The sequence below is a fragment of the Bos grunniens genome, chromosome 21 (genome assembly GCF_055505025.1).
Source record: "Bos grunniens cultivar Pamir isolate PY7600 chromosome 21, Bosgru_T2T1.0, whole genome shotgun sequence".
NCBI lineage: Eukaryota > Metazoa > Chordata > Mammalia > Artiodactyla > Bovidae > Bos > Bos grunniens.
Window position 1 is genome coordinate 26,193,330 of NC_141185.1, and position 23,737 is coordinate 26,217,066.

The 23,737-nt window shown below is 42.9% G+C and overlaps 2 protein-coding genes across 39 annotated transcripts in view; both read left to right on the plus strand.

Moving 5' to 3' along the window:
- The window catches only part of EGLN3 (egl-9 family hypoxia inducible factor 3), a 452,919-nt gene extending 450,795 nt beyond the window's left edge, over positions 1 to 2,124 (plus strand). For all 13 annotated transcript variants that reach the window (XM_086363668.1, XM_086363669.1, XM_086363664.1 and 10 more), the window contains one exon: positions 433 to 2,124. In XM_086363668.1, the coding sequence (XP_086219794.1) occupies positions 433 to 464 (32 nt within the window). In that variant the 3' untranslated portion in view covers positions 465 to 2,124. The remainder of the gene's footprint in view (positions 1 to 432) is intronic.
- Positions 2,125 to 5,124: 3,000 nt separating this feature from the next.
- The window catches only part of LOC147349293 (uncharacterized), a 290,491-nt gene continuing 271,878 nt past the window's right edge, over positions 5,125 to 23,737 (plus strand). For 6 of the 26 annotated variants that reach the window (XM_086363636.1, XM_086363641.1, XM_086363635.1 and 3 more), the window contains exons 1-3: positions 5,125 to 10,174; positions 10,376 to 10,478; positions 23,584 to 23,645. The gene's annotated coding sequence lies outside the window, so the exon portion shown is untranslated. Of the gene's footprint in view, positions 10,175 to 10,304; positions 10,479 to 21,738; positions 21,874 to 23,583; positions 23,646 to 23,737 lie in introns of all 26 variants that reach the window. The other 20 variants (XM_086363654.1, XM_086363656.1, XM_086363653.1 and 17 more) reach the window with 9 other exon arrangements.

Genomic DNA, 23,737 nt, shown 5'->3' on the forward strand with positions numbered 1-23,737 from the left:
ATATTGAAAGACATGTTATGAATAGTTTGTGAGAAGGTAAATTGCTGGTCCCCAAATGTGGGAATTGTTACATACAGTATCTCTTTCTTGAAGAGTCACTGTGTTTATGGGCATATTAATCAAGAAAAATTAACTTAAGAAATCCTACAGTAAACGTGTGTAACACGTATATATCATGTAATGTTACATCACCTATTGCATGTAACATCATGTAATAGATCATGTAACATTATGACCTATTTGAACAGTCTCCCTAGCAAATACCGAAGAAAATACATTGTTCTAAGCCCCATCAGGAGGTGCTTTGTTCAGCTTTGTTCTATGAGATGGGAAGCATTTGCTGGAGGTTTTAGGGGTGATGTTTGTGACATGAAGTTCATCAGATCTGGCTCCTTAACCAGATCTTTGTTTTCTTTTCTGTTCCCAACCCAGGGAAGACTGAACCTGCCCTTACTGAGGACTGACCCTGCTCTGAAATCCGCTGGCCTCATTCACTTTTAGTAACAGTTTCTGAATTTGCTTTAAGAGTTGAGATCCAAAGAAGGCCTCTTCTTCAGTGACTCGGTGACAAGGACCGCCCCCTCCCCCGCCCCCACCCCCCACCCCCACCCCCCGCATCACTCAGATCCCTGTCTCATGTATGGTACTTTGTGTTTTCCTGCCAAGACTGCACCTACCTTCAGACACTCTTTTTGCCAGATGAACTCATTTGCTAACTCCAGAAATACCTGCAGACAACCTAGTTGGCCAGCGGTTTAATTGCTAGATTTGGTAATCCTGGCTATCAAAGCAAGAACCTGAAAGCACGGTCGAGGGACTGAATCTTACCTGCACTTTATGTACACTTTCTAATTTGAAAGGAGGAGGTTTGCAAAGAAAGAAAATGGTGACAGGTGCCACGGAGAGGCATCACTGAAGCCTTCACACAGGAAACAAATGTGTGTCATCTGAACAATTCCTAGATGTTCCTAATCCTGGGCTATTGGGGTTTCTGGAGAATTATCACAACCCAATGACATTATTACCTCTAGAACAGGCTGCTGTTATAGTAATCAATTTCTAAGTATCCTGTGGTGGACACTCCCTTTTCCTGGTCCTGTAACCTGGACTTGCTGCCTCTGCCCCATCTTGCTGAAATACAACTTTCTGATCAAAGATGACACCATTTATTTTCTATTTTCACTTCTTACATAGAGAACCTAATTCATTAATTATTGTGGTTGCTTTGTTGAAATGAAATTTGAATTTAAAGGGGAAAAAAAATCTTCCTGGTAGTTCAGAGCCAACAACCTCTGATAACAGTGTCAAAAAACCTGGGTCTGCTGATATACAATAAACGTGTGCATTTTAAACAATTTGAGATTGGAAATGGAGTTGGAAATGTAGGCATTCCTGTTTTTCACTTTTCCTTTTTAGTGAGCTCACTCTAACGAAACAAGAAAATCACAAAAACTAGGCTGTATTCTAAAAAAGGTAATGGAAAATAAAACAAAAAATCCTGGAAAGCTACTTGAGTTCTTCCACATTTTCTGACCCTGGTAGCCTCTTCGACACTTGAGTCTCCAGATCTACTGTGGTTGGCAGTGTGACCAGAATCATGGAATTTGCTAGAATTGTGGGAACTTCTCCAGCAGTAAACACAGATTCCAGTGCCTCACAAATTCTGTATGGAGCTCCTCTTTTATGAAAGTTACTCTGCTTACTTTTCAATTCCACTTTCATATTTTTAAAACCCCTATAATTTCTTGCTTGAAAATCCCATGAACATTAAGGGGCCAGAAATATTTTCTTTTTTCACTGACAGACACGTAGACTTTCCAAGAAAGAAGCATATTTTTGTGTGTGTCCGGTTTAGGAAATGTTCCAAATAAGACTTGTCTTCATTCTCACAATTGCTCTATTTTTTTTTTTTTTCCCCTGTAGTACTCATTACCTTCTAACTTACTATGTAAATTATTTATTATGTTCATTGTTTGGTATCCTTCCTCCAGAGTGTAAGCACAATGAAGACAGGGATTTTGTATTTTTTAATCAATGGAATGTATTCCTGGCACATAAAATAGTGCTTGGCATATAGTAAGGGCTCAGTAAATACTTGTTGAATAAACTCATTCTCCTGCCTTAGCGTTTTAATGGTTTGATTCATTTCCTCCATCTTGGGCAGGAAGGGCTCACTAGCATTTTTGTGCACACATACCTTTCTCTTGTTGTTGACGTGTAAATTTAGGCTAAAGGTTATAGAAAGCTTTGGTCATAGTGTCCTTTCTTATCTGTGAAAGTGAATCTGAAGACTGAGGAGGATTCTGCCCTTCTGTGTCCAGGGACCATGGGAGTAATGTAAGAACAGCTTTAGACAGGCCAGACTACATTCCTCCTTCAGAACAGTTTTGAAAACCTTCAGCAAGAGAGAAAGAAACAAAGTTGTTTATTAGGAATTTTATGTTCCCTATAATGGTAGGTAAGTTTTCTTTCATGATTATTAATGTCATGAGAATGATAATGATGATATTCTGAAGGAATATCATATCATTCCAATACTATGTCTTATAGCTTTCATTTTAGTTAATATTTTTACTTGCAAAACGATCAGACCTCGTAGGCCTTGCTTATTCCTTCCAGACAAAGGTCCTATAACCTAATAATCTATATACCAAATCAGTTTTTAGTGCACTGATTTTTTTCATGGCTGAATTGGAGTCCTGGAAGATCCAACTAATACTGACTGCTTTTTGCTCCTCTCTTTGACAGCCCACTTAGAGGAGGACTTAGCCCTGATGAAGAAACATTATTTAGCAAATAATCGGATCAATTTCTTTATATTCCTGGCAATGACATGTTACGTCACCTACGTAGTACAGAGTCCTTGGCAGGAGATTAAATTTTGGACCAAAGATCCAATTTCATGGAAATAAAAAGTCTTACCTAAGTGCATTAAATAGATCTTCAGTAGAGTAGTTAATACCAATTAGCTGCTGGGCTGTCTGAATCAGGAATTATCTACTCAGATATGATTTTGTTTTTCTTCTTTACGTAACTCAGGATTTTTAGAGGCTGGGTCATCCTAATTGCTTTTGGTCCCTCGGTCTTGAAATTTCCTGTGATTTAGGAAGCAGTGATGGGAAGTGCCATGCTGAGCCAGCGGTTTGTATAAAATAGGGGTTGGGACGCAACAGGTACTTTTATATTTGATCAACTGTGAGGACAAGTCCAAGGAATGCTCTTGGTAAAGTTATTTTAAATAAAAATAATACAAAATTGACTTAGCTTCAGTCTTGAATCTTTTGAAAGGCATGAAAAGAGTACTGGTTAGTGAGGTGGAAAAGGAAATGGCAACCCACTCCAGTGTTCTTGCCTGGAAAATCCCAGGGACGGGGGAGCCTGGTGGGCTGCCATCTACGGGCTCACACAGAGCCGGACATGACTGAAGCGACTTAGCAGCAGCAGCAGCAGCAGCATTAGCAGTGAGGTGGTTGGAAACTATTGTCAAAACAGTGGAAATAGCTCTTTTCATGATGAAGCTGGTTATAGTTGAACTCTTGAATGATATATGCTAGTGTATATTTAAGACCCAATCTGCTTTCAGATCAGTCTATTCCTGTCCAAAAGTGATTTTTAATATATTGCTATCTCTGTGTTGATAGGTTAGGTCCTTTGAGATCCTGGACCTACTATGGCTTATCTTTCTTACATTTGCAAGGCCAGGGTCAAAGAGGTCCAAGTCACGATGTAGTGCAGCTGGTAAATGTCTCTACATATGCCAGTAACTCTGTTCCAGGCCTGTGCTCCGTGCTCTCTCACGTTTATTCTCTGCAGCCTCTGTCAGCTCTTCCTCTTTTCAGATGAGGAAACGGTCTCAGAGCAGTTGGGTGGTTTGTCAGGGGCTGCAGTCCAGGGTTGCAAAGAGTAGGACACGACTGAGCAACTAACACATGGTATGACGTGACGTGGGGTGAAGGAGTACTGCATCCAAAGCTTCCAGCTCCTCAGGATCTGCTGTCTTTGGTGTCTCCTTCCTGCAGAGGAGATGCCAGACAAAAGAAAAGGAATGAGTGGAGTCGGGAGAGAGGAAGCTTAAATGTTTGCTGCTTGCTAGCTTCACATGAGGCTCAGGTTATCAACAAGGTTCTCATGCCCAGCATCCTAAACGAATGTCAGTTATTCAGAAGAAACCACATGAGCAGAAAACATCAATGGCATAGATGAATTGTCCCTTGTCTTTGCAATGGGATCTTCACTGCACACCTCCCAGGATCATGAAGGAAGTTGGGAATATGGGCAACATTGGTCTCTCAGGCTAACCCTGGGTATGAGCTATGTGGGGCATACCATCCCCCACAGAGCAGAGTTAAGCAGTGTGGACTCTCTGGAAGAGAAAACAGACTGATACTTCCCGGGTACAATTTGGAAGCCTCCCAGCAGGGCATGGGGGGCATGCAGGGCATGGGGGCATTTGGACAATGTCCAGGCTGCTCTCCTCATGTCCCTAGGTTTATGCCCTCTGAGGGGAGGAAAGTAAACCTTTTTTTTAAATACACCTAACTTTCCAGTTTAGGCTTAAGACTGAGATGTCAGCATGGTTCTGTTACTGGCAGTTCTCTATGTGATACCTGGAAATCAAGAGAGGAAGCTAGGCTAGGCTCTGTCATTGTAGGCAATTCTCAACATCCCCTCTAAGGGACACTGAGTGGAAATTCAGAAACATTTGTAATTCTCCGAAGCTCTTGGATAGTCTCTTAGCTAATCTTTTTGAGGTGCTTGTAGAAGGATGTCATTTTCATTTCTTTAAAACACAGCTCTTTTGCCTATTTAAATACCCTGAAAGACTATGAGTGTTGAAAAAAGCACCAGATTTCTGTTTGAATCCTGTTTGTTTGACCTTTGGTAAACTTAGTATTGTACTTAGAAAAGCTTTCCTTGAAGTAGGTTGCTGCTTGTGCTCCTGAGTGCTGAGATTTTTCAGAAATTTTATAAAGACCATTTTGTGATTCTTTTTTTTAAAGTTAGAGGAACATCTCAGATAGGGAATGGCTGTTGTGCTTTATTGTCACAGTTTTGCATGGAGATTTTAAGAGCAGCTGCGGAATGAAATTCATTATTTGCACTAGGTTATTAAAAATTAATTTCACAGGTAGTCTTTGTTTTGTGCCTATTTCTTGAGTGAGAACGATACATCCCTTATGATGAATGCCTGGCGGACGCAGAGGTAGAAGATTCGGGACTTCATGTATTATTTGTAATGGGACTTCAGTGGGTATGTGGTAGGCCGGTTTTGAAAAGAGCTGTGGAGCAGCCCAATTTCATGGCAAATCTCAGAAAAGCTGTTGAAGATGGGGGGTGGGGTGGGGGATGAAGGGTTGGGGGCGGCATGGGAGGGTGGGTTCCTAGCAGCCAAAGCCTGGCTGCTTGCTGCCAGCTTCCTTCATCCTCACCTAGTTTAAGCATTTACTACCTAGATTTTGAAAAATTCACTGAGAACAGAGTTACCAGCCATAAAAATGCTGAGAAGTAGAAATTGCCCTAGAGTGTTTTCCAAACACCGATATTTTTCTGAAAAGGTAACGAATGCATATGGGGCGGGGGCATGGATGGGGAAAGGAAGCAATCCATTTTTACAAAGTACAGAGGGAAAAAACGTCTCTTGCCACCAGAATCAGCCCCTTGGCCAGTTTCTTCTGTATCCCTGGAGGGTGACTGCCTCTCCTGGAAGGTCAGCACCTCCTGGAAAGCCCTCCCGCAGGACTGGCACGTTTGCTGGCTCATTTCCTCATATTTTTATGCTTATTCATCCTGTGGCCTGTGTTCTCCTTAACATGCAGTTTTTTTCTCCATCCTCCTGGGGGAAGAGATAACATTCTCAGGACCTAATTCTCATCTGATAAGTTTTATTTTTAACCAACTTCTACATTCTTTCTTACTATTATTTTCATGGGCCCCCTGCACTTCTCGGCCTTTTCTGGCTTTCTCAGAAGGGGACAGCAGAACATTGGGGTACCATGTAGGGCACCAGGGTTTCTCCCATCCCATCCTGGAGCTGCCACTTGGGGCTGGGCACCTGGCTTATTTTCTAATAGCAGGGAGGCTTCCCTCTGCACCAGGTCCTGTTCTCACTCTTACCTCCTTCTGGGCTGTCTGTAGATTTCCCTCTGTCAGTAAATTAATGTGATCTTGAGGAAGGAAACACGTTTTAGAAAACTAGACAGCTGTGACTTGCAGCGATTAACATGGACTGAGTCGCCAATCAGCGGTGACCTTGCAGCCACTTAAGGCTCCCACAGTGTGACAAAGTCATGACTTGACAGGATGATTCTTGGATTGAGATGAATGAAAGCAGCCAGGATCCACCCAACCGAAGGGAAAGGTTTTATTTGGCTTGGTTTATTTTTCTGTCCTGAGCCCTCTGGCCCAGGCTTTCCCAGACAAGTATGTTAGCAGTAACTGTGACCTTAGCTACGTAAGCATATATACATTCTTTTTCTTCTTTTTGACTTTTGACCCGACCCCTCCCCAGATATGACTAAATATGGTTATGGCTAAAAGTTTTCCAACTAACACTAGGGGGAAGTGGAAGTTTTGAACCTGGGGAGGGCGATGGAGTTTGTGTTCCCCAGAGAGGTTTGTGCATGGGAATGCTGTCCCAGGCTTGAACTTCATGGCCTCCAACTGCAGTTTGTTCTCCATGGACCGGTTGTCTCTCAAGCATCTCTTGGCTCTGCCGTGCATTGCGTATACAGTCCCTATGCCTTTCTTATAACCCTGTAATAGGCGCTTAGAAACAAATCTTTAAAAAAAAAAAAAAGGTCTGTGATGTAGCTTCACAGGGTAGAAGACTGTTATCAGAGGATTTAAGAAACAATGAATAAAATACTACCACTTAATCATGGAGTACCAACCAGGGTCCCAGGAGGAAATGGATGACACTTACAAATTAGGGTAATTGTAGGAGAGTTAAATAAAAAGACTTTTCACCAAGGTGGGGAGCAAGTAAGGAAACCATAAGAGAGAGTCCAGTACCCAACCTTCCAAAGCAGGTGGTACCACTCCAGACTCCAAGACTTGTAGGCGGGAAAGGGAAGGAATAGAGTGGCTTCCTGACAGGAGCTAGGACCTTCGCTGAGGGAACCCAGCCAGCCCATGGGACCTTGCAAGAAGGGAGCAGGGTAGTTAACACCCCACCTCTGGCTTTTCCCTCATCAGAGTTGCTGAAATGCACCCTGGGCTACGCACATCTATAAGTCACCAGTCAACTGCCCACTGATAGAAGGCCACAGGTCTGGTCAGGCTTCTGTGGCTCAAAAGAGGGGCATAACCTAGAGAGTGTGGAGGGGTAAAACAAAGAGATCAACACGACAGCATCCAGAGTTCTCCACGGTCCAGCCCCATCTCCCCTCGTAGCCTATCTCTCACGACACCAGGACTTTTCTGTTTGTCAAACAAGTCAAGTCTGCCTCTGCCGCAGGGCCTTTGCACTTGTTCCTTCTGCCTAGAGTGGTCTGCTCCTACCGATCTGCCTGGATAATGATGGGTCATTCAGATCCTGGCTCCCTAAAGAGGATCCCCACTCCTAGTGTTCCCCCACCTCACCTTCCAGTCATGCTATTTCACAGTCTAGTTTTATTGTTACATTGAAGAGAGTAGTGGAACAGTTTTAACTTAAAATGTCAATATTTACTGGAAGTTTTACTCTTTGCAATGATTTAAGCTTAAGATGAAAACCAGATATCAACTTTCAAATATGTAGGGGGTACTTATTTTTACAAAAGTTGCCTGAAGGTGTGGGAAAATGTTTGGATATCACTGAGAGAGCCTGAATGCTGAAGGAGGGAGCGGTTCTCTTCCTCTACTGGAGGCTGTAGTACCACAGCTACCACACTGTATGTGTGAGTTGCTAAGTTGAATCCTACTCTTTGAGACCCCATGGACTGTAGCTTGCCAGGCTCTTCTGTCCATGGAATTCTCCAGCCAAGAGTACTGGAGTGGGTTGCCATTCCCTTCTCCAGGGGAATCTTCCTGACCTAGGGCTTGAATTCCAGTCTCCTGCATTACAAGCAGACTCTACCTTCTGAACCACCATGGAGAGAACGTGAATTAGCCCAAGTCAGGAGGTAGCCACCAGCACCGTATTTCTTTATTTACAGGGACCTACAGAATCTCCCCCAAGAGCTTCAGAGAGAGATTTTCTTCCTTCTCTGCTGGCTACATCCTGACTCATGCTAACTCAAGTTGATGCAGAGCAACCCAAATTTGAAGAGACTACTTTAGCTCCACCTACGGACTTGGTTTGCGTGCCAGACCAGGGGCGATTCCCTTGTCTTTCTGAAGGGCCACACCCAACTTTTCTCGGGCCCATCGAGCAGGGAGTGAGGCTTGCAGAGCCAAGTCTGGATGGGAGCAATTTTAAAACTATGCCAGCCTAATAATTTATAGTGAGCTTTGAAGGCATCATTTCACTTAGGGAAGGGCGTGAAGCCATTCTCCATGGCCTTCCTCCAACTGCCACAACTGCCCTGACCTAAGCTGGTAACCAGCCCATGCCTGCTGGCGTCTGATGGGGCAGACCTCCCTTTTGACGAGTGGGGCCTCAGCCACATAACTGGCAAGAATTTTCAGGCCCACCCGTGCTTTTGAGGATAGATCTGTCAGTTTTGGTCTGGAGGCTGGGATTTTGTTCCAAGGTCTGCTGCTGATTGAGGGCCCACATGCTCATCCTCCAGGTAGCGCTCTGGTGGGGTCTGAGTTCCAGAGGAGATGTCATGGGTGTCCAAGAGCAGGTCACGAATGGTGCAGGCTCACTGGACTAGCGTAGAAGCCTTGGGAGCAGCCAGGAGTGAGGAAACTCTCTCTCCTGCTCTTTCTCTCAGCTAAAGAGCTCCTTGATGCCCTAGCTATACAGCTTTCCTGCTATATGACTTCCCACCTATGGAACCTTCCAGCTGCTTTCAGTTTTCCAGTTCCCAAGGAGGGAATATGATTTGCAAAGCTCATCTTGAGGGGCCAGACCAGCAATCTGGATTGATTGCTCTGGGGGCAGGCGTTTACTAGCATTGCTGATGGTTGGGGGAGCCAGGGTGGAATCCTTCGGTTCCTACAGGCTGCTTCCAGCTGTTCTTCTCAGAAGGGCATGTGGACAGGGCAGGCCCCTCCAGATCACATAGCAGTCATATGGGCCCTTTTGGGTTCTGTGAAAGACAAATGAAGTAATTCCAATTGACACTAAAAGGTGAAAGCTCTGCTCTTTAAAAAATATACCAATTGTGGTAGGCTGTTGACTGGCCTCTTCCATGTGCCCCGACTTGTGAATCAGATTCATCGGGCTCTGAAAGCAGGGGCTGGAAGAACTAAGATCAGTTGGGGGAAACCACAGGAGAAAGAGGCGAGGCCAGGCTCCAGGAGCTTGGAGGAGGCGTGTAGAAGCAGCATGGGCAGCTGAAGGTACTTCTCATTTTACCACGTTCCCAGAGGTGAGCCAAGTTCCCAGCTCACTTGACTCATCAGTAAGAGGGAAGCAGGGATGAGTAAGGGCTGACCCTGCCCTAGCACATAGAGCTGGACAATCAGATCATGTCTCTAAACTCACAAAGGAGCCTGGTCTTGGAGGTGACCTAGACAAAGGAAAGTCATATTATAATGAAATTTCAGTCTCAAGGAGAAGAGCCACAGCACGATCATTTCTTTTCCTATTAGATCCTGCTTCTTAAACAAACAAACCACTTCGCCTTTACCGTGGGTCCCAGCCACGTGTTTCTCCTGCTCCCATTAGCTTGCACTGCCGGGAGGGCATCATCAACAGGTCTTCGGAGGCTGTGTTAGCCACACCCACCATCTCTAGAAGGAGTGGCATGAATAACCCCTAACCACCTGTAAGCCCTGAGTCCTTCACAGCTGTTGCTCCTTTTCTGAACAAACAGCTGAACTCGGGCTTGGAGGCGTCCTGAAAGGTCAGCGGATCCTTTCTGAGAAGCTCAGATTTCTCCCCACTCGTCACCAGTTCTGCCTTTTTCCCCCCTGCAAAACCATCATCACCACAGAGTCAGACTCAGTAGTGTCTGCTACCCACAGGATAGGAAGTGTGGTCGTCTAACTGCCCAAGGTCAGGACCCATTTCTGGTCCTTGCTGTAGTGTTTCCATTCTCGGAAACACACTGCTCTGAGATCAGAGGAGAGTCTAGCTCCTAAGGTGAGCCTCTTGGTTTTGACATTCTTGGGGAAATGGGTCTGCTTTTTGGGTGATAAAACAGCACAAATGGGCAGCAAGTACTGTAAGTGCCCCAGCTTAACCATGGGCCTTGTGTGTCTGTGAGTTGAAGGTGACTCAGGAGCCGAGAGCACCGGTGGGTTGGGGTCTGCCCGTGTATTCATCCCCAGTGTTTCCCCGTAGCCTGGCAGACAGCCGGGGGCAATATGGTGTGAAAACTGCATGGACCTGGGAGTCAGGCCTGGTGTGGAGTCCCAGCTCGGCTGTTTCTACCTGTACAACCTCAGTAAGTTATCCACTCTCCGTGTGCCTCAGTTTCCTCCTCTGTACCCCCACCTCCACTCCTTCTAACTTACTTCTACAGTGCTTTATGTCCCTGTGGAGCTGGGCTCTTCCTGTCAGAGAGGTTTCTGTGCCCAGAGGACAAATGCTTCCTTCAGGAGGCACAGGGAAATTTCTGTTGAATTTGGATGTTGAGAGAGCCACCAGGAGGCACTCCTTCAGGAGTAACTACCAGGGAAATGGGCCACAAAAATGAACCACAGCACAACCCAGAGTGGACTCGAGTGGTTGACACACTCTCAAGGGAGGGTTAGGGTCAACGCCGCAGGAGGAGGTTTCAGAAGCAGGTGCATGGCGGATGTCTGGGCCTTCCCCTGGGCTGTGTCCTTGGTTTCCTGTGCCCATAATGAAGATGGACAGACAACTCCTGCAGCAGATCCCAGGCAGCACGACCGGGACTCAGCCCCATTGAGAATGAGGGTTCAGGGCCAGGTAAAGGGCCCCTGCAGCTGTGGCACTGGCTGAAGGGAAAGGGGGTGCGGTGGACAGTGAGTAAGTTAGACAGTGACTTATTAACTGCTGTGTTCCATCCTGCCCTTCATTGCCTTGATGATGGAGCCAGACTCCTTGCCGTCTGGAACAATGCTAAATTTGTCAGTAGAGGTGCTGGAGGAAAGGGTTGCCTGCCAGTTTGCAGGGTGCCCCATGGTGGCCAGCGTTAAGTGGAGGACACTCAGCCAGTGGCATTGCCAGCGCCTGGCCCATGTGCTCTGCCTGCGATACCTGACCACCAGCCTCAGCTCACCCACCGTGGACCAGCTCTGCTCCCGGTCATCTCGAGCTTCTCTGCCACCCAGTGGGCTGCAGTCTTGTCCTCTGGAAGGAGATCTGAATTTCAGCCTGGGAAAGTTTGTTCTATGCTTGGCTATTCTTCCTCAGCCCTAGGGTATTCTTTCTTTTTTAGTGTGTACTCCCTGTAAATAGTTCTTCGTGTTAAGCCTCTATATATGGTTTCAAATGTTCAAATTCCCATGTAGTTTCTGTCTCTGCCTGGAGTCTGACTATGATAGAATTGATACCGGGAGCCGTCCCAGTAGACAGATGTCCCCATCCCCTCTTCACTAGGGGTTTCCCTAGTAGTTCAGACGGTAAAGCGTCTGTCTGCAATTCAGGAGACACGGGTTCGATCCCTGGGTTGGGAAGATCCCCTGGAGAAGGAAATGGCAGCCCACTCCAGTATTCTTGCCTGGAAAATCCCATGGATCGCAGAGCCTGGTAGGCTACTGTCCATGGGGTCACAAAGAGTCAGACACGACTGAGCGACTTCACTCGCTTTCACTCGCCTCTCCAGCCATACACACAAATGGTATTTGGGGATTTGTCTGGGCTTGAGTGCAGTGCTCAGCTCCTTGCCCATGGGAAATGGGATGCTGGTAATTTAGTGGCATCGCAGTTAATTAAGCTCTCATCGGTGGTTAACTGTGATGCAATGTCAATGGAAGCAAATGCCTTGGAATCTCAAACAACTGCTGGACTGTTAATGGCAGTCATGATCACGATGAGGATTGTGACTTGGGGTGGATTGCGCTGAGGGTACTAGAGTGTTTACAGAGAGAAAATGACAGGCTCAGCTCCTTCAACTCTTAAGTCATGGCCTGACTACAGAATGTCAAGAGCTTCTATTAAGCCCTTACAAGAATTATTTCTTGTTGCCAGAGGGCTGATATCACTGAAAGATTATACAAAATTTAATTGTGTGGGTGGTTGAATTATGATTGCTAAACTCACAGTGATGCCAAGTATCTTATGTTACAGATTAGGGCATTGACTGGGAAAGAATGGGATTCTGGAACTTGGAATAGGAACAGCTGGTTATATTCTGGTAAAACTAACACTCTTGAAACTGCAAGTCACTCCAATTCCTTTGCCAGTAGAAGTATCTTGCCCTCTGATATCTGAAGAAAAGAGCTTTCCTTTGCTGAAAAACTCCATGCTCACCTCATCTGGGGCAGATGTCTTGAAAGAGGATGCTCCTTCTCAAGACCCACCACAACCAGCCCTTGTTACTATTAGCCTGGGCCTGCCAAGTTGCTTCAGTCGTGTCCGACTTTTTGCGAACCTATGGACTGCGGCCTGCCAGGCTCCTCTGTCCATGAGATTCTCCAGGCAAGAATATTGGAGAGGATTGCCATGCTCTCCTCCAGGAGATCTTCCCGACCCAGCAATTGAACCTGCATCTCCTGTATTGGCAGGCGGATTCTTTACCACTAACACCTCCTGGGAAGCCCACTATTAGCCTGTAACTAGGGTCAATTCTCTGCTTGTTCCAGGGACAGGATATACTAACATCTGGGAAGACCGAACTTACACACTAAAAAGACTGTAAGACTTTGCTAATCTATCAGGAGAAACCTGCAGAATATCTAGGAGTGGATTTTAAGGGTGTTAAACGTAATGTGGTTATGGATTTTCCTCTAATATTTTACAAGGATTTTTTGCTTTATGTATTTTGAAATTCTGGGGATAATGGACAACTGTGACTCTTGGGATTTCTGTGGATTGTAATTTTTTAAAAAATAAGAACATCCCTCATTGTTTTCTCTTAGTGATTGTACACTATTTTGTCAGAGATTAATATTATCCTACCCATCTTCTTTTAGTTAGCATTTTCTGATGTTTTTTCCATCCTTTTATGTCCATTTTTTTTTTTTGCTGTTGTTCTAGGAGTGTCTCTTGTAAATAGCTCGTAGCTTTGCTTCCCCTCACACAAGCCATCTGTTACTGTCACGTGTTGGATTGACATGTTATGTTTTACCATGCTTCTTGTTTTCTTGTTTGTTCCTTTCCTGTTTTTGATCAATTTCCTGCGTGTTTGCTTTTGTTCTTGTTTTTTACTCTAGTGGTTCAGAAACAAACTGTTTTTCTACTAGATAACCTTAAATTTTTGATGTGTATCTAAATATTCTATGCTCTAGCCAGAATCTGTCACTTCCTCTTGTACAAAATAATGTTTGCCTGCTTTCACCCCCTCCTTCCTAATCTCAGGTATTATTTCTAGGATTATTATTTTTCCCTGTAATAAAGACCTTTTAGAGATTTTTTTCTGTTTTGTTTTTTAATTGCTTTCTTGATTGCCATTGTTTTTTTGTACTCTGTCTCTCTTTTGGATTCTTTTTTTTTTTCTTTAGTAAGAGTTATCCTTTAGTATTTTAGGAGATGTTTGTGGCTGCTAAACTTTGGGTCCTTGAATATCTCAATTTCTTCCTCCTCTCATTTGAATGTTATTTTGGCTGCTTGGTCTATCAATAACAGAGATATAGGTTAAAATCTTTCACTATGAATATAGATTTTTCTATATCTTCTTGTAGTTGTATCAGTTTTGGTTTATATATTGAAGCCCTCTTATTTCACATAAACATTTTGAGTATTTTTTAATCTCATCTTTGTAAATTGAACTTTTTGAAAAATTATTGAGACAACTCTTCTTTCTGCTAATGCTTCATGTTTAAAATTGGTCATGTCTGATGGAGCCATCTGAGCTTTCTTTTTTTAATCTTCTTTATTTTCAATCTTTTAATATCCTTTGGTTTAAAGGTAGCTTTTATGCACTGCATATCTATCTGGATTTTCTCCCTTTACCTAGTATACCAATATTTGTCTTTTCAATGAATAAACCTTACTTAAAATTTCCCCAATCTTTTATTTTTCAAAACTTTAAGTCAGCAGAACATTCACAAGAGTAATAAACATCAATTTGATTCACCAGTTATTAACACTTTGCTGCACTCTGTGAATATGTGTAATACAAATGAATATGTATATAATTTTTATGTGTATTTATTTATATATATTCAGTTCCGTCGCCCAGTCGTGTCTGACTCTTTGCGACCCCATGAACTGCAGCACACCAGGCCTCCCTGTCCATCACCAACTCCTGAAGTTCACTCAAACTCAAGTCCGTCAAGTTGGTAATACCATCCAACCATCTCATCCTGTCGTCCCCTTCTCCTCCTGCCCCCAATCCCTCCCAGCATCAGAGTCTTTTCCAATGAGTCAACTCTTCGTATGAGGTGGCCAAAGTATTGGAGTTTCAGCTTTAGCATCAGTCTTTCCAAAGAACACCCAGGACTGATCTCCTTTGGGATGGACTGGTTGGATCTCCTTGCAGTCCAAGGAACTCTCAAGAGTCTTCTCCGACACCCACAGTTCAAAAGCACCAATTCTTCGGGGCTCAGCTTTCTTCACGGTCCAACTCTCGCATCCATACATGACCACTGGAAAAACCATGGCCTTGACTAGATGAACCTTTGTTGGCAAAGTCATGTCTCTGCTTTTTAATATCCTGTCTAGGTTGGTCATAACTTTCCTTCCAAGGAGTCATGGCTGCAGTCACCATCTGCAGTGATTTTGGAGCCCCCCAAAATAAAGTCTGACAGTGTTTCCACTGTTTCCCCATCTATTTCCCATGAAGTGATGGGACCAGATGCCATGATCTTAGTTTTCTGAATGTTGAGCTTTAAGCCAACTTTTTCACTCTCCTCTTTCACTTTCATCAAGAGTATAAATGTTAAAGTTTTAGAGGATAATTATCTTATGGTAGGACAATGTTCATATTCTTATACAGACACATATGTGTTTCTTTGAAGTGGATGAGAACTGAGCCTTTATCTCTTAAGAATATGGACATTGTCCTACCATAAGATAATTATCCTCTAAAACTTTAACATTTATACAATATTATCATTTAATATACAGTCCTGGTTTGGGAAGATCCCCTGGAGAAGGAAATGGCAACCCACTCCAGTGTTCTTGCCTGGAGAGAGAATCCCAGGGACCGGAAGCCTGGTGGGCTACCGTCTATGGGTTGCACAGAGTCGGACACGACTGAAGCGACTTAGCAGCAGCAGCATTCAGATAAGCCCAGTTGTCCCAATAAAGTCTTCAGATGTTTTTCTCCCATCCAGGACCGAATTAAGGATCAAGAACCACGTTTAGTTTCCTCTATAGGTAGACCAGTTCCCCAGCCTTTTGCTCTTGTTGTTTTTCTTTTTTCTTTTCCTCTCTCTTTTTTTCCTTTTCCCTTTTCCTCTCTCTTTTCTCCTTTTTAAAGGGTCTACCTCACTTATTTTGCAGGACATCCCTCTGTATATTTGCGTTTGTCTGACTCGATGTTCATGATCAGGGCCAGGTAAACATTTTTGTCAGAGGTGTTCCCTGCGGTGTTCCCCTAAGTGTGATGTGGGAGGGGGTGCACAGTGCAGTTCGTCCCATTATTACTGATGCTAAGTAGGTTAAGGTGGATGTCTGTCAATTTCTCCACATTCTGCCCCCCAACTATCTCTTACCCCATATTTTATCATTCATTGGTGATTCTACTCATGTAAAATAATGGTTTTTCTATTTCTGTCATTCTTCCTACACCTGTTCGTTGGCACCTACTCTATGGAAAACTTCCCTTTCACTCCTCTTTGCCCCATCTAAAATTTTAAAGGCAATTTTAGAATCAGTGGATTTATGAATTATTTTGTTTATTCAGAGGTATAATCTAGTCCTGTCACTAATGGTTTTGAAGTTTAGATTCTCCCAGATTTGATCATAGTGACCTCCTTTAAGACCCTGGATTCCATCAGTTTTGAGCACTTGTAAGTTCTTTGGTACCAGAAAAGTTTCCGGGCTTCCTTTTCACTTTCCTGAGAGCAGGCATTTCTCTGAGCCAGCCTGCTGTTCCTCTGTAGTGGGGAATAGTATTCAAAACGAAGATCCGACAGCTAGGTGTGCTCCTTGCTGCAGAGATGCGATTGCTTCCAGGCCCTTCCTGTGGAAAGAGCTAAGAAGTCTCCAGTTTCTACTGACAGTGCCTCCAACTTCATCCTAACTCCATGGGGGTGTTTTCTGTTCTGCCTACATTGGCTATTTGTACCTCTTTGCTCCCTCAATGAGAACTTGGGTTTCCAACAGTATGTTTGTTCAGTCCTGCAGGAAACTAAAAATATTTCATAATTACTTCATCAACAGAAAACTTACTTTGGCTAGTTTAAGATTTGTTTTTGTCCTAAGACTGAACTTTTCCTTTGAGGGTGTACTGTTAGTGTACTGCGTTCAGAATTTTTTTTTTTCTTCTTCTGGGTAATTATATATTAATGTGATATATGGTTTTGTTTGTGTCTGAATTCAGTGTTAAAGTTTTCCCCATTCTTGTTTCAATCTATTTTTTGAATGTATAAAAAATAGACATGGTTCAAGGCAAAATTCTATTAAAAGTCTGCTTAAGTCTCATTCCCTTCTCTATCCCTTCCATCCCGCAGATACCAGGCTTGCCACCCCGTAAGCCATTGATTTTAGTTCTTTTTGATTAATTTTGCAAAAATAAGTATGTATATTCCTTTTTTCCTTCTCATACAAAAAGTGACATATAATTTTTGCATCTTGCTTTTTCATTTAAGAATTATATCCTGAAAATCACCCTATATCAGCTCACAGGGGATTTATTTATTCTTTTATACATGTTTCAGTTCAGTTAAATATGAATTTAATTGTTTTATTTGGGTTTAACTCTGACATCTTATTTTGTGCTTGTACTTACCCTGTTTTGTTGCACCCTTTTCCTCCATGTATATCTTAAATTATTTTAGAATTCCATTTTTCCTCTACTAGCTTAGACATTATACATTCTTTTTCTATTCCTTTTAGATGTTATCCTAAAAATTGCAACATGTTAATTGGTAACTACCCTCCTTCTGGAAAATGCAATGACCTTTCTATATTTAAAACCTGCAAGATCTAGTTTATGCTTTCAGTGTTTATTTAGATGAATTCATAAATCCTTCTCACATCTCTGATCTTTAGTTTGGGTCATATTTGCTACCTAAACAGTATGTTAGATTTTCTTTTATTTGGATGATAAATTCTGTTTTTGTTTTCTAAAATTACCTTTATTTCACCTTCATTCTAGAAATCTTTTCACTGGAAATGGAATTCTAGGTTAATAGCAATCTTCAACATATGAAAAGAAAAATAATTTCTGATGTTTTTAGTCTTGTTACTGTTAATTCGACACTCCTTTTAGGAAAGTCTGTTGGAGCATCAGTGTCATCATCTGCTCTCTATTGGATTTTTCTGTGCTTCAGATAATCCTGCTGCTGCTAAGTCACTTCAATCGTGTCCGACTCATCTTATTTATTCTACACAGAAAACCTGTAAAATAAGCACTCCATCCATTTTGTAAATGGTAATCCTGACTTTCCAAGGGCTTGGGTTACTTCGTTAAGGAAATGCAAATCAAAACCACAATGAGACACCACTTCACATCTACTAGAATGACTATGATTTAAAATTATTTAATTAAAAACAGAAAAGAAAAAATAATCTGGTTTTTCTTAAACTTCTTTGATGAGTAGCTCCTTTGTCTTTGACTATCAGCAGTTTTACAATGATGTGTCTAAGTGTGGACATATTTTTATTCATTCTGACTGGAATTCATAGAACTTCTTGAAGCATCTATGTCTGCTTTATTGACTATGTGAAAGCCTTTGACTGTGTGAATCACAACAAACTGTGGAAAATTCTTCAAGAGATGGGAATACCAGACACCTCACATGCTTCCTGAGAAATCTGTATGCAGGTCAAGAAGCAACAGTTAGGACTGGACATGGAACAATAGATTGGTTCCAAACAGGAAAAGGAATACATCAAGGATGTATATCATCACCCTGTTTGTTTAACTTATATGCAGAGTGCATCATGTGAAATGCCAGGCTGGTTGAAACACAGGCTGGAATCAAGATTGCCAGGAGAAATATCAATAACTTCAGATATGCAGATGACACCACCCTTGTGGCAGAAAGCGAAGAAAAACTAAAGAGCTTCTTGATAAAAGTGAAAGAGAAGAATGAAAAGCTGGCATAAACTCAACTTTCAAAAAACGAAGATCATGGCATCTGGTCCCATCACTTCATGGCAAATAGATGGGGAAACAATGGAAACAGTGAGAGACTTTATTTTCTTGGGCTCCAAAATCACTGCAGGTGGTGACTGCAGTCATGAAATTAAAAGATGCTTACTCCTTGGAAGAAAAGCTATGACCAACCTAGACAGCATTTTTAAAAAGCAGAGACATGACTTTGCCAACAAAGGTCCATCTAGTCAAAGCTATGTTTTTTCCAGTAGTCCTGTATGGATGTGAGAGTTGGACTATAAAGAAAGCTGAGTGCTGAAGAATTGATGTTTTTGAACTGTGGTGTTAGAGAAGGCTCTTGAGAGTCCCTTGGACAGCAAGAAGATCCACCCAGTCCATTCTAAAGTAAATTAACCCTGAATATTCATTGGAAGGACTGATGCTGAAGCTGAAACTCCAATACTTTGGCCACCTGATGCAAAGAACTGACATTTTTTAAAAGACCCTGATACTGGGAAAGATTGAAGGAAGGAGAAGGGGACAACAGAGGATGAGAGGTTGGATGGCATCACTGACTTGATGGACATGAGCTTGAGTAAGCTCCAGGAATTGGTGATGTACAGGGAAGCCTGGTGTGCTACAGTCCATGGGGTCGCAAAGAGTCAGACACGACTGAGCAACTGAAGTGAACTGAACTTGAATCAATTGATTTGAAAAATCCTCAGCCGTTATCTCTTCAAATGTATTCTCTTTCCCACCCTCTTCTTCCTTGGGGATCCCAACTGAATGCCCTTGACCTCACTTCTGTACCTCCTGTTCCTTACCAGTTTTTTTACATTTGCTGTTTGTCTCTTCAGGCTACATTCTGGATAACTTCTTTTGGTTTTTATCCCTATTCATGAATGTCCTCAATCTGCTATTAACTTATCCACTGAGTTCATAACTTTGGTTATCATATTTTTTAAATTCTATAAGTTATGTTTGGTTCTCTTTCTCATTTGGTAAAAGTCTCCTATTCCCTGTAGATGGAGCATATCTTGCATTTCACTAAACACAATAAACGACATGCTTTTTATCCCTTGTGGATCTGTGTGTGTCAGTGTGCACATGACCACACATGCTTTTCTTCTTCATGGTAACAACTTTGGTGTCCACTTTCATCATTAATTCTGGACTACTGTACTTGGAACTATCTCTAGAAAAAAGTGGAGAACTAGAACACAGCTACAGTCTTGCAGGAAGCACTTGAGTTTGCTTCTGCATGGCACAGGCAGGCAGTTCTAATCCAAGACTACCCTACTCTTGTTGCAGAGGAGAAGCCAATTCTGACTCCATGTTGGAACTGTTTCTTTGACTTGCTTTTCATTGCTTTTGTTATTATAATCATACAGAATGGCTTGCCTCAGAGAATGCTGTCCCTCCCCCTAACTGTTAAAGTGCTCTTTTCCAGAACCCTGTCCACCTATAGATGGCAGGAAGGAAGAAATTAACACAGCCCCTGTCTGATGTTTGCCATTCTGGGAGACGTTTGCAAGATTAATGGCTTTTTCACTTTGCCTCCTCACCTCCCCACCATCTCTGATCTATAAAAGAACCTGGCATCCAGACCATGATAAGATGGTTATTTTGAGGCACTAGCCTGCCATCTTCTTGGTCAGCTGCTTTCAGAATAAAGTAATTTTCCTTGCCTCAACAACACCTGGTCTCTTGGATTCGTTGGCCTGTCGTGCAGCGAGAAGAGTGAGCTTGGACACTTGGCAACACTCTTAGTTCAAGGCTTGAGGTCTGGGTCCATTTAGAATGCAAGATCTTATAGAAGACCTGGATTCCTTTAGTTCACCCTCACCTTTGGGCCTCAGGCTTGTTGAGGGGAGAATCTCCCTCTAGACATCCACCTGGTGTGAGTCTGAGCTTTGACTTGTGTCCCATTTGCAGCCAAAAGTCATTCACATGCAAGTTCTAGTCTAGTGGGAGCAAGAGCCCTCAGGACAAAAATGGCTTCTCTGCTTATTTATCTCTGGAGTTCCTTTGGTCCTGGTTATTTCTAACTATGGTGTTAGCTCCTCTGACTTTTAAGAAAGATATCTGCTTTTTGTTTATTTTTAACACTTACCCAGAAATTTTAGTGTTTTTGGTTTGTGTGTGTGTTTGGCTCTGCTGTGCAACTGATGGGATCCTAGTCCCCCAGCCAGGGATGGAAATCCATCAGTAAAAGTGCCAAGTCCTCTAGGGAATTCTAGGGCCCTCTAGGGAGTTCCTTTATAGTGTTATTGTGCATGTTTTGTTTTTAAGAGGGCTTTTCCTAATATCCAAATCCATTATTACAAAGAACGTGAAGTCTTACAATTTCTTCTGATAAGGTACTTCTGCCTACTTTAACTTTTGAGAGCTGAGTGTCAGTTTTTGGTCTGCAAATAACCATCTTCTTATTTTCCTGTGCTGTGTGCATAGAACACATATATAATGAAAGAACAAAGCTATTCTGTAATGGTAGAATCTGTGGTGGCTATGGTTTTCCCACTTTATATAAGAGGAAAATGAGGTTAAATAACTACATCAAGATCATAAAACTATCTAGTGGCCAAGCTGTAGCCTCAAGTTGAGATCTGACACCACAGTGTGGACTCTTAAACACTTTTTCCTAGAGGCCCCCATTTATAGCAATTTAGCAAGCTACTGTAATCAAAGTCATTAGAGACGTAATCACTTAGAACCCAATTTTGACTCTATATGCACAAACCTAATTTTAACTCAATATGCACAGATGCTCTAATATTTGCAGCATTGCTAGTCAGATCCATGATTCACACCAATCCTTATCTTGTGTTGATGTATATACAAGGGGGACTTCCCAGGGGGTCTAGTGGCTAAGATTCCACACTCCCAATGCAGGGGGCCTGGACCCAATCCCTGATTAGGGAACTAGATCCCACGTGCCACAGCTAAAGATCCTATGTGTCACAACTAGACCCAGTGCAGCCACATAAATCAATAAAATAAATATATTAAAAAATATATACGTGAGTCTACTTGTCTTACCTAATATCATCCACATAGACCCTGGTAGTCCTTGGCCAGGGTAATACCATTTCTTTTATTTTTTTCCCTTCTGCCCACTCTCTACCCGTTTTTAGTGTGGAAGGAGGGAACAGGCTCATTTACTGAAGTCTCCTGCCATGTTGCCGTCTTGTGTTAACTAGCCTATTTTGTTTTAATATAAAAAGATATTAAGGCTATGAATTTTCCTGTTTATGGTATTGGCCATTCTAATGGGTTTTTATATGAAATTACACAGTGTAGTGGTTAAGGATGTATGCCTTAGAACCAGGCTCTGTGCTAAATTGTTTCAATCATGTCTGACTTTTTGCAGCCCTATGGACTGTAGCCTGCCAGGCTCCTCTGTCCATGGGATTCTCCAGGGAAGAATATTGGAGTGGGTTGCCATGTCCTTCTCCAGGGGATCTTCCCGACTTGGGGATTGAACCCATGTCTCCTGCATTGGCAGGTGGGTTCTCTACCACTAGCGCCACCTGGGAAGCCCTGGTGAACCAGAAAGACCCAGGCTGCCTGGGGTCAAATTCTGCTTCTGCAGCTTCAGTTCAGTTCAGTTCAGTCGCTCAGTCATGTCTGACTCTTTGCAACCCCATGAATCGCAGCACACCAGGCCTCCCTGTCCATCACCAACTCCCAGAGTTCACTCAGACTCACGTCCATCAAGTCAGTGATGCCATCCAGCCATCTCATCCTCTGTCGTCCCCTTCTCCTCCTGCCCCCAATCCCTCCCAGCATCAGAGTCTTTTCCAATGAGTCAACTCTTCGCATGAGGTGGCCAAAGTACTGGAGTTTCAGCTTTAGCATCATTCCTTCCAAAGAAATCCCAGGGCTGATCTCCTTTAGAATGGACTGGTTGGATCTCCTTGCAGTCCAAGGGACTCTCAAGAGTCTTCTCCAACACCACAGTTCAAAAGCATCAATTCTTTGGCGCTCAGCCTTCTTCACAGTCCAACTCTCACATCCATACATGACCACAGGAAAAACCATAGCCTTCACTAGCCGGACCTTTGTTGGCAAAGTAATGTCTCTGCTTTTGAATATGCTATCTAGGTTGGTCATAACTTTCCTTCTAAGGAGTAAGCGTCTTTTAATTTCTGCAGCTTACTATCTGTATAAACTTAGGCAAACTTTTTGACTTCTGTGTGCCTCTGTTTTCTCACCTGGAAAATGGAGATCAAGGCATCTACCTCTAAGTGTTGTTGTGAGGTTTAAGTGTAAAGCAGTTAGTGTTTGATGTACAAGTTACAATTAAACAGTTTTGCTTAGTAATTTTTTTCAGTACTTCTGAATAACCTAACTTTAGATTTTTTTTTGAAGATTTGTTAAAAATTTCAAGTTGTTACTGTGTGTGCATGTACTCTTTTTGTTTTTTACTTATTTTCAGTTTTATTGCATATTGTAAATCTTAAAAGTATTTCAGTAATGTAATACCTAGACAAATTTCAACCTAGAGTTGTTTGAGAAATTCTGTTTTTCTAAAGAATACAGAGTTTTTGTGTTCCTATAGATGTCTTGTTAGTTTTGTCTATTAAACCATATCCTGGGAGGATTTGGTGAACAGTTTTTATGGCAATGGCTCAAGGGTGGGGTTGCTGATAAGATTAGGGCTCAGCACCCCACTCCAGTACTCTTGCCTGGAAAATCCCATGGACGGAGGAGCCTGGTAGGCTGCAGTCCATGAGGTAGCTAAGAGTCGGACACGACTGAGCGACTTCACTTTGACTTTTCACTTTCATGCATTGGAGAAGGAAATGGCGACCCACTCCAGTATTCTTGCCTGGAGAACCCCAGGGACGGAGGAGCCTGGTGGGCTGCCATCTATGGGGTCACACAGAGTCCGATATGACTGAAGCGACTTAGCAGACTTAGCAGTCTCTGGCTGAGCTTCTCTGGTTTAATCTGGCCTCAGATGATCTGCTCTGGAATGAAGAATGCTCACTCCAGTCCTTGGGGCTTTAGTTCCGTGATGGAGGGAGTCAGCTGTATTCCTTGGCCCTAGATTGGCACCAGCAGAAACACCTGCTGCTCAATTGTCCTGTCGAGATGCTGGAGTGAGAAGGTGGTGGAAACTGGTGCTATTAAGCTTACTCTTGCTTACTTTTAAACCACAATATTCCTTTGGCTTCAAATAATACAACAACTTTCCTCTTCCCCCTGGCAGCCTGAGGAGAAAGCCCCAAGAACCAACCAGAAATACGATTCGACATGAAGAGACACGAAAAAGTAAGAATACTTTCCTGACCTTCTCGGTTGAGGGCAGCTCTTCAGAGGTCATGTTACTAAACCTCACAGAGACAGTGTTATTAAAGCTCATA